At 44.5% G+C, this 11,146-nt stretch overlaps 2 protein-coding genes across 2 annotated transcripts; both read left to right on the top strand.

The window, feature by feature from the left end:
- The first annotated feature begins 328 nt into the window (after window positions 1–328).
- On the top strand, window positions 329–4,564 carry LOC123962252 (charged multivesicular body protein 1a-like). Its single transcript, XM_046038280.1, has 4 exons — window positions 329–499; window positions 717–845; window positions 946–1,139; window positions 2,798–4,564. Exons 1-4 carry the CDS (start codon window positions 329–331, stop codon window positions 2,817–2,819), a joined length of 516 nt encoding a protein of 171 aa, XP_045894236.1. The 3' UTR covers window positions 2,820–4,564.
- A 3,390-nt stretch (window positions 4,565–7,954) lies between these two features.
- Window positions 7,955–10,373, top strand: slc10a3 (solute carrier family 10 member 3). The gene has a single exon (XM_046038633.1). The coding sequence runs from the start codon at window positions 8,400–8,402 to the stop codon at window positions 9,813–9,815; it is 1,416 nt and encodes a 471-aa protein (XP_045894589.1). The 5' UTR covers window positions 7,955–8,399; the 3' UTR covers window positions 9,816–10,373.
- Window positions 10,374–11,146: the final 773 nt, after the last annotated feature.

The following is an 11,146-nucleotide window of genomic DNA, read 5'->3' on the forward strand; positions in this document are numbered from 1 at the left end:
AACTGTCCCTTATTATCTCACCGGCCAGACATATTTCCCTGAGTCATAATGCTCTTCACTTCTCATGTCCTGCAATTGCTGCTGTCGGTTGTTTTTCTTACTGCTGAAAAGATTATGATGTCTATTGAGCATTAGAGACAAGGTAAAAGTAATGAAATTTTTCTTTAGCTGCATAATAATAACGATATAAAAAGAAATCTAAGCTTACATACAATTTTGAAACTAAAAAAATATATTAGCGTCTCTGTGTGTCAGTTTGAACATGTTGTGCATGTGTACACATATATGGAAGATTATACTAAAGGTGACTTGTAGTTTTTGAGTGATAATGGTGTCTTTGTCTCATCACCAGGCTTTGCAACAGAAAAATGTGGAATGTGCCAGAGTTTATGCGGAGAATGCTATCCGGAAAAAAAATGAAGGCCTTAACTGGCTGCGCATGGCGTCTCGAGTCGACGCGGTGGCCTCTAAAGTCCAGACTGCTGTCACCATGAAGGGAGTAAGTAACTGTGTTTCAGTCAGCTCACTAATACATATTGCCTTAGCTTCTATACAATTTTACTACTTGTTCCAAATGTGGGATTATAAGAAACTATCTTCACATGACCACATCGCATCATTCCCTCTTTGCTGATAAGCTTGGGAAGGGAGAACATGAGATTTTTTTTCTTTCCAAAATGAGACAAATACATTTAAAAGGCATCTTTTTCCGTCAGGTGTCCAAAACAATGGGCCAGGTGACCAAGGCCCTGGACAAAGCTCTGAACTCCATGGATCTCCAAAAGGTCTCTGCAGTCATGGATAAGTTCGAAAGCCAAGTCCAGAACCTGGACGTCCACACCTCAGTAAGTGGCTGCAGACTATTTGCATTTGTTTTTTTGTTCCGATGAGGACTGAATTTAAGTCGTAAAAAATCAAACCCATCTCTCTCTTTTCCCACACCAGGTGATGGAGGACTCCATGAGCTCGGCAATGACGCTGACCACGCCTCAGGAGCAGGTGGATGACCTGATCCACCAAATAGCAGAGCAGAGCGGCCTGGAGGTGATGGACCAGCTCAGCCAGCTGCCTGCAGGAGCCACCTCAGTGGGTGCACAGAGCTCACAGAGCCAGGACAAGGAGGACCAGCTGTCTCGACGGTAAGGACCAGTGTGCCATCCCGTATCCCCCTCCCCACACACACACACACACACACACACACACAGCACTACTGTTGTGATTGCAAAGTCATAAGTGAGAAAGAAAGAAAGAAACCCTGTGTTCAGCTCAAAGACAGAGGGAAGATACTGCGTTATAATGTGACAACGGCTATCAGAATAGTCAAATGAACTGTGGTTTGGGAAGTAGACAGCAACTTATCATGCTTTGACCAAAGAAAGGAAAAAAACTTACAGTTTCTAATGCAGTAAGACTGTTACAGTCTTAACTTTAAGCTACCGAGTACAGTATGTTCTTTAAATCAAGGAATTTAACAGGATAAGTTAATGGCCAACAGAACTTTGGTCAAACATTCACTGGTTCCAGCTTCTCTGTATGTCAGGGGTTGCTGCTTTCCTCTGTTTTATACGGCTATAAATTTAAAATGGTATGTTTTGGGATTGTTGGTTGGGCAAAACCATTTTAAAGATGTCTCTGTGGAGAATGTGATGGCCATTTTTACAATTTTATATGCCAAGCGATTTATTGACAAATAATCAACAAATTCATTGTTTTAGAAAATTCTGATTCTGTTTGAGCTCTTTTTTTTTTTTTGATAGTTTTATCTTCCAGCCCCAGAAGAGCTGCTTAAAATAATTGTACTGATTTTTAGTGAAGTGCTTTGTTGTCCGCTTTGTTCTTGTGGTGGCCCTTCTATCTAATCACAAGTTATTTCTAGAAAGCATAATTAGGACACAACACAGGGACCGGCTTCCACATGCCGACCTGTCAGGTGTTTAAATATTAAGGTGCTGTGATCTCATTATTGACAGGTTTCTAGCAGGAAAACATGTTGCTAGGATGAAAGGGTCTGTTCTTGCTTCATGTTTAGGAAGGCCGACAAACTAAAGCTAGTCAAGAAAAGCTTACTGTAGATTTATTATCATTTCTGAGCCCCTTTGTGTAGACGATTGTGATCATAGCATCTTTCACGCTATTTTGTTGGCTGTATCTTGTTAAAAAATAAGGCAATCCACCATGCAGGGCATTTTTGGCATTGCTGCTTTGCAATTTCATGTTTCTTAGGGACCAACGTATCCGCAGATGCCTATATATCACCGATAAGCAGATTGGTCAGTCTAGCTATACTGTAAATGCAACTGTGCTACAAAACCTATAACACAAAGTGAGACTAATCATTCCTCTTTGCCTCCATCATTAAATTTTATTTTTAAATGTAGGTTACAAGTAGCCAGTGCTCACCTGTTTACAATTACAAGGCATAGTGGTTATGGCAAAGTTTAAAAAGCAAGTTTAGAAACTATTTGTTGGCAACTTAAGCTATGTGGAGACACTCAGTCACAGTATGGCATATATAATATATCCAGTATTTCCACGAATCGGTCCTTCTAATGGATTTCCAATCTTGCCCACAATTGCCTCATACATCTAGAGTAGTGAAGGGATATCGGTTTATGTAACAGTGTGGCAAAATCTAGAGCCGTCATTCACACCAGAGGTTGATTTTCACTTGACAGTGTTCATTTATAACATTGACAGTTGAGAAATGTACTTCAGTGCGCTGCATCTTTAAGGCTTGCGTCTCATTTCACAAAAGCTCCATAAAATGAAATTCTCCCACATTTTTCACACATTCCAGGTTGGCTGCTCTGCGGAACTGAGGGCTCCTCCAGGAGTTACAGCTGTGTGGAAGCAGACGAGCTTAATGCCGGCGACAGGAGCTGTGTGTATTTCTATTGAACTGTTGAACCTAACAGGAGGACTTAATGAGCCTATCGATTACCATCCCCCTGCTCTATAAATATACACACACACACACACAGAGGCTAAAAATACCACCTGAGAAGTCATGAATCTCTGGTTCACCTTCTCATTTCGATCCATCTATTCCTGTTTCTATCTCCCTCTCTAATTCCCCATTGGATCTCATTTTACCTTTTGCTTGTTCTCTTTTTCTTTTTTTTTTTTTTCCAATACCACCACCTCCTCCTCCTCCTCCTCTTCTGGCTACACTCCAGTTCTCAAATCACACACGTTTGGATGAATGCTTTGTACAAAATAAGAAACCCATTGTACAATCTGTATAATGTACAGTGGGGAAGATGAAAAGGTTTTAATGAGCTGTTATAGTGATTATAAAGGAGTTGGGGATCCCTGGCTCTCAAAAGGTGCGGGGTGGGTTAAAGATGTAACTAGATGTTGTTTTTAAGTTTGGTTGTTTAGTTTTTTTGGCCTCCGTTAGTCAGAAATGGTTTAAATGGGTGACTGTGTCGGGAGGAAGGAGACACAAATTTAATGGGAAGTTCAGTTTTTGCACTTTGAAGTTTTTTATGTTTAAAATAGACAGCGACATGTTGGAAACACTAACTAAAGAGAAATGCCTCCTTCCCTCATCAGATTCATCCAAGTAACAACAGCTTCAGCAATCATTTCAACACTGTATACAACAATGGACAATCCTCAAACCTTTTGTTTCTCAGTGTCAAAATGAATGATTTCTGTGTTGTACTTTTATTGCTCAGTCTTTTTTTGCTTCGAACGCCTTATTTGGGATGCAGGTGCTTGCATAGGTGCTTCCCCCGCCAGTGCCTGAAGGACTGTAGATTAGAGAGCAAATAGCAAGCAAACTGAAACAGACATTGGTCAGAACCCAGGAAGAGAAGTTGCTGCCATGGTAGATCCATATAAATAAACAGAACAAGGAATTTTCCATTCCTCTTCCTGCCAGATAAGCCTGAGATGTTTTTGTCTTGGTGTTAGCCAGCTTCACATCAACACTGGCTGTGATGAGTGTGAGGTTGCCTGATCCCTTTTTGGTTTTGGCCACACTGAAACCTCACTCAGATATTTTTGGAAGCTTCTCTGTCTCAAAGTAAAGTAATCGCGCCCACCTGTCTCAGTCCCATCCCTAACAGTTTCAAGAGAAGACCTCAGTTTAGAGCAGGGATATACGTGCTGAAGAGTCAGTTGCTCATACTAAGTTGCCTTGTGAACCGCTGCATTTACCTGAAAAGTTCATTTGTAAGGTTTCAGGTAAATGCAGGAGATGTGCTGCAAGATGGTTTGCATCAATAGCAGGTGATATTAAAGAAATAAGAAGAAAATGTGCAGTCGTAACAGCATGAGTTGACAAAAGACTGATTCCTTTTTTTCCCTCTTGCGTTTGGAGATCATAGCTGGTTTCGGTGCTTTCTTCTTTGGGCGTTCAATGTAGACATCAGTGAGAGGGCAGGCAGGCCGAAGCCAGACCTCCACCTGTGACAGAGCAGCTACACCCTCTGATAATGTCTTCAGTTTGTTGTCCATTTTAAAACAGGGAGGGCTTATTTATACTCAAAGTCCGGCAGATCTTTCAGCACTTTTGTTTTGTATATTTATCTTGTGAAAATAAAATCTTGCCCTCTGATGCAGTCTTTCATTTGGCTTGGTTTGTGTGTCGAGTTCAGACAGACGATGCTTAAATGGATATATGTGCTGTAGATGCAGCTTTCACACAGACAAAGTAGTTCATAAATCCACTTCTTTTAAAAATGCCCTTTTTAAGTGTATTACTCCATATATATTTCATGCTGTATCTCCTCACCTACTGTAGGTCAAAATCTTTGAGTTTATTTTAATGTTTTCCTGGTGAACGCAGCTCTTATCAACCTTGTTTCCAACAACAGAAAAGCTCTGATAAAACCCACTGTACACTAGCTGTCCAGCGTGGAACAGCAGACAGCAGTAGATGAAGACTGAAACGGAGCTAAAAGGAGAGTGAATGTTAGATTTGCATATATCATGTGGCCAGAAACTCCAATGAATGCTTGCGTTGCCACATGTTTGCTGGATGTGGAAATGTTTGCACAACGGAGATTGTATGTCAATGGTGTGTTTGCAACAAAAATCAATTCATGCAGCTTCAATTTGGACTAAAATGTAGATGAAAGCGTAATTAACAATTTAGTAACACTCCATTAGAATGTGGAGGCTTTTCATGTAACACAACTTGTATAAAAATAATTGAAGAGTTAAATAAATTAATAAAATAGGGGGGAAATTAAACATTGTGAAAATTTCATAAACGTTTTTTAATGGCAATTCAAAATGGTACCGACCATTGGAAGTGCTTTACAACACGTGCCAACATTCGCACACATTCACTGATGGCAGAGGCTGCCATGCAAAGAGCCAACCTGCCCATCGGGATCAAACCAGGAACTTTCCGATTACCAGAAGAGCGCTCTTCCTCCTGAGCCATGCCACCCCAAAAGGTGCATTTAGACTGAATGTGAAGAAATGTTTTTGCTTTGGCTTCCTGTGTACTAGCTCCACCTCTAAAATTAGTTTTGTTCAGTCTAAACTCACCTTTAGGCAGGTGGGCTTTCACTGGGAGACATTGCACACCGAACCTCAGTATTTATAAAATCCTGGCTATTTATGACGTACTGCTGCCAAGCCATCTAGCTGAGGAGAACATGAAATGCCAAAATGGTTCATGAATATTCACACAGATGCAGTGTGTGTTTAGGCACAGGGAAATACAGGCTGCTGCATTATTTGGGTAAACAGCTGAAACAACAGCATGAACAGAGAATATTCCTGCTATTTCTCACTGCCGTCACCATTTGGTTAAAGTTTCAAGATGGGCGGTGGTGGAATCTACTTTGCTTTTTTGCATTACTCTTCGCACTCTCTCTCTCTCTCTCTGTCCCTCTCCCCTGCTGTCTCTCTCCTTCTCTCTTTGAGAAATAAGTCAAGAGGTAAATTATCATACCATGGGTAAATAATTAGACAGCCCGGGGAGGGGGAGCAACACAAATGCCAGGCAGGAAATGTGCGTGCCTGGCAGCCCCATAACAACTGGCTGTCGCTCCATGAAATGTCAAAGAAGAGGCCAGAGCGTTCACCCCAGCAGGTTGTCGTGGTGTGCACTGTGTTTGCACTGTGGACTCCCCCGCCTTTTCTTTTTTTGGAAGCTTTGACTCAGCCACGGTGACAGAAGGAGGACGCACAAGTCATGAGAACACAATAGATGATGAACAAGCTGTCCCAGGACTGACTTAACACGGTGAGTAGTGCCAGTCGATATTCAGGACATAAGCCGTGTTCTCACTGGAAAATACCAACCTAGTGACCTTGTTGACCCTCCTGAGAAGAAAACAGGAGGTTATGAATTGAAAATGGGAGTGACTCCCAGCAGGGGCCAGTTACTATAAAAAGGGATGCTCACAGGGTTATGCCGACAGAATGGAGTTCCCCTTTAATGCCACATTCGAGATGGGCGGCAGTGTCAGATTTCCTGGTTGTGTCTGCTGTTCGTGTATGACAAATAAGCAGTAGCCTACTTGGCGGCCGGTTTGTAACTGGAAACTGCTCAGGGAGTGTGACTGCGTTGATTTTCCTCCATGAGCATAATGGATCAGTGTCACAAGATACTACAGGTATCAAAGGTCAGGAAACAGTAGACATTCTGGATTACCTGAAAGTGAAAGCGACAGCCAACAATCCCTGTGGCATGCGTGACTTTAACAAGCTCTGTTATCTGCTCAGTTTACATCGCTGTTGTATTTCTAGCAATTCCGCCATTTTACTTTGGTCAGGAAATTAAATGCATGTCATCCTGTGTCTCTGTGTGATGGGTAATCCCCGACTGCCCCCCCCCCACCCAGTGGATAGACCGCCCCTGCTTATTCGCTGGTTGGAGGGATGGGTAGAGTTGAAGCTTGGAGCCACTGCGATTGGATTAATGAAGGGTTAGGTCAAGGTACCCAGAGAGAGACAGGAAGTAGTGTGATTTCTCTTTAAAAAATAAATGATTTGTAATAAGTAAATAAATGCGTGTCCAAAACAAAAGGGATATTAGATAAGAAAACATTAACGATCCCAGTGTGTATAAGCATTATGGCTGGAGGGACCTTGTGGGTGGCTGGGAAAAAATGAACTGCTGGGCCCTTATTCATCTGTACTCCTCTGCCTCTCACAAATTTAGCAATATCAATGACACGCAAGTTATTTAAAAATTAAAAATTTTGACAAACCCTTCATGACAGAGCCTCAAGGTCAGGCTTTCTTTCTTTTCTGTTGACCTGGGTGCAGAGCTGTATTCAATTGCCCTTACAGGCATAAATCAAGTGAATTACTAAAGCCCGTCTTCATTTGACCCATCCAAAGTAAAAGAGCAGTGGGCAGCTACTGTACAGCGCCCGGGGACCAACTCCAATTCTAAACCAATGCCTTGGCCAGGAGCACTGATAGGAGAACTAACATGATTTTGATGGTGGGGGAAACCAGAGGATACCCACGCAAACACGGGGAGAACAGGCACACTCCACACAGAAAGGCCTGGATGACTAAGGTTCAAACCCAGGAACTTCTAGCTGTGAGGCAAACCAGTTGATAGACTGGAGGGTTTTTTTTACCCCTGGAGTTAAATTGCAAAAAATATGAGAAATATTAAACAATTTAGTGTGGGTTGATTTTTACTTAAGGCCATACAGTATATACAGTATTAGAGGGGCCTGGGTCAAAAAGTAGCTTTTGGGCCCCTTATGTATTATCATTGTTGCCCCCAGATTCCCAAGAAGTACAGTGCAACCATTAGCACTACTCCTACACAGAAATAACACTTTATTTGAGTTAAGTTGTGTTAACTTGATTAAATGCAGATTCACATAGTGATGTTCACCAGATGATGAGCACAATTCAAAATGAAACAAGCTCTTAAAAATGTATTTTTCCCACCAATGTGCCTCAATAAAATAAAGGGGTTTTATTTTGGCATTTCATGACCGGAAATCCGAGTATTACTGAAGCTAACTTTACCGAAGTAGCTCTGAGCAGCAAGCAAACTGCAGCTGGGCTACGATGCACTCAGTTTTCATTAACCGGGGAGATAACATCAACGGAAGACGAGGCGAGGCTTTGGTTTGCCGAGACGGACCTCTTAGCACCGACTAGGCAAAAGGGAAACCGCGAGAGACCTGTGTGAGTGTGTGTTTCCTGAGTGCCGGGGGCCGTGGAGCTGGGCTCGGACAGGACAGGGCGGGGTGATGTTTAGGTTCCGGTATAAAGGCAGCGAGAAAATGGGAACTAGACGAGATGTAGAACCGGTTGCCAACGCTGTCGTTTTATACAGAAGAGTAGAATGAGAAGTGTACCGTCGTGGTGTAACAGGGCGGCGGTGTAACCGTCTGGGGAGGCCGCTGGCGTGGGAGAAGCGTGTCTCTGCGGCGCCCCTCCGCCCCCTGCCAGTCAATAAGATGAGGACGCTATTTACATTCTGTTGTCTCTTCCTTATTGTCGGCGGAACAGACCGGGCGTGGGCCACCGGAAACCTAACTGTCGACAGCAGTAAGGACACCAACCTGACGGCCGACAGCAGCAGCAGGTACATCAGGATCGGGGACGGGTCATCGCAGGAATTCGAGTTTCCCGAAAACACCAACGGCGTGATTGTAATCTCCAGCCAGTACCGGAGCGCCGCGGCCAGCAGGAAGGGCCGCCAGAGCTGGAAGCAGACGGTGATAGTCCGCTCCCTGGACCCCGAGGTCCTCTCCATCCTCAATGTGACGGATAGCGGCCACGCAGGACCAGCCAAGAGCTACATTATCAGCATTCGCTCCGGGTTCCCAGGCAGGGCTCAGCTGCAGATCCAGCTGCTGGACCTAGACCAGGATTCAGTACCGGTTCTGATCGAGGAGAGGACAGATTACTCCATCAGGGTGGCGCCCGGTAATGATGACCCGGCCACCCAGCTTATCCAGTCTGGGGGCCTGTCCCATTTTTCTGAGAACCCTGTGCTGTTTGCCTTGCTGCCCCTCATCTTCGTCAACAAGTGTGCCTTCGGGTGCAAGGTGGAGGTGGAGGTGCTGCGGGGTCTGCTGAGGAGCCCGGTGCCATTGCTCTTAGGGGTGCTGGGTCAGTTCCTGGTGATGCCATTTTATGCCTATTGTGTATCCCGGCTGGCCTCGCTGCCCAAAGCGCTCTCCCTGGGCCTGGTCATCACCTGTTCTGCCCCCGGTGGTGGGGGCGGCTACCTGTACAGCCTGCTGCTCGGAGGAGACGTCACTCTGGCTATCTCCATGACTCTGGTCTCCACAGTGGTGGCGGCGGCAGCCATGCCTTTGTCATCGGCTCTGTATGGCCGGCTGCTGGGTGTGCACGCTGCCCTGCACGTGCCATTTGTGAAGATCCTCGGCACCCTCCTGTTCATCGCCATCCCCATCTCGTTGGGCATGCTTGTCAAGCTGCGCCTGCCCGCCCTCACCCGCGTCCTCCTGGCACTCATACGACCCTTCAGCTTCGTGCTCATCATAGGTGGCATCTTCATGGCCTACCAAATGGGGGCGTCCATCCTGGCCAACGTCAGGCCCCAGATTGTGGCAGTCGGGGTGACTGTGCCTTTGCTGGGGCTGGTGGTCGGGGCCATCATGGCCAAGCTGACGGGCCTGGCCCCACCACAGAGGAAGACGGTCAGCATCGAGGTGGGTGTCCAGAATAGTCTGCTGGCACTCGCTGTCATGCAGCTGTCCTTCCGCCGGGTGGAGGCTGACTTCGCATCCCAGGCGCCGTTCATCGTGGCCCTCAGCAGCACGTCGGAGATGCTGCTCATTGTTCTGGGGTACTATACCCAGCGGAAGTTGTGTGGCTCTGCCGTCCCCAGGAGTGACGCCTGATTGTAGCGCAGTTTTTTGTTCTGAACTTTTTGAAGAATGAACCCGTTCAAACCTGTGGACATTTGGTGTCCCACGCTCTTGGCTACAAGACACCCAACAATCACCAATCCAGCCGTCACTGTCGTGGTGCACAGGACAGTGAATGGACTTTTTGTGTTTTGTCGTTTTCGTATTTTTCATGAAAACCAAAGGCCTTTTACCCCTCTGAGACCTTTTTTGTGTTGATTTTACAGTATGTACTTTTTAAAATCCAGATTATACTGTGAGGTACTTATTGTAAATATTCCTAACAAGAGAAATACCTATAAAGGAAAAGATATTTTTGTACCAGATTACTTTTTGTAATCAAAAAGCAAAGATTGATTTGCATCATGTTTACAAGAGGTCCACGTGTCTTAGCCTGGGGAAGAATCTTTGGGGGTAAAGTGGTATCATTTGTGATCAAATGGGAACATGATGATGTTTTGAAAGTATTTGCAACTGATTGTGTTTCCTGGATCTGCGAATCCACGTACTTGAATATTAGAAAGGAGAAATAAAAAAACAATGTTAAAGCAGGTTTCAGTTTGTCAAGAGTATGTGTGCCAAGACAAAACATGTCCAACAGGTTAGTGTCGCAAGAGAGCCAACTGGCTGTTTGTTAAAATGTGGAACATTTTGCCTCATCACAATGCTTTGGATTAAAGCTACTGATAACAGTTGTCATATGTATTTAAATGTCACGATTTCATGCCAGACATAGCAGGAGGTCACTGTTTATTCCTTAACAGTTGTCAGGGAGAAAAGGCCTCTTGAGACAGTATTTAGTGTCGTGAGAAACTAAACACTGAGTGAAACACTTTTTTTTTTCCAGGCAACGTGTAGTATTTTGATTGATTCACACTAAAGGCAGCATAATCAACAAATCAAACATGGCTACACTGAGTGTAGTACTTTAGTTTTTGGGGGAAATATTTTGGAAAAGTACATGCAAAAAGCCCGTATGAACAGTATGTCTGTGTGACATGCCTTCAGTTTAGTAACTTATTGTACAAGAGGACAAGGTCCAGTTTTTATCAGCTTACCCTTGTTGAATAGCACACTGCAGTTCACAGTTCTGTGCTCTTTAACTGTTTAGGTGAACTGTTGACAGCAGGCTCAACATTCAGATTGTGCACTCACTGTTCACAGTCAACACAACAGCCTTCCCTTTCCTGTCTTCACAGCTCACAGCTCTAGTGAGTGATGGGGGAGGCCTTATACGCAGGCATTTTTATGTCACGACTGCATTTCCTGTTTTCGCGTCAAGCGCAGCTTTTATGTGCGTTTCTTCTGAGGGAGTTTTGTAGTGG

This window comes from Micropterus dolomieu, linkage group LG22, assembly GCF_021292245.1.
Source record: "Micropterus dolomieu isolate WLL.071019.BEF.003 ecotype Adirondacks linkage group LG22, ASM2129224v1, whole genome shotgun sequence".
Taxonomy (NCBI): Eukaryota; Metazoa; Chordata; class Actinopteri; order Centrarchiformes; family Centrarchidae; genus Micropterus; species Micropterus dolomieu.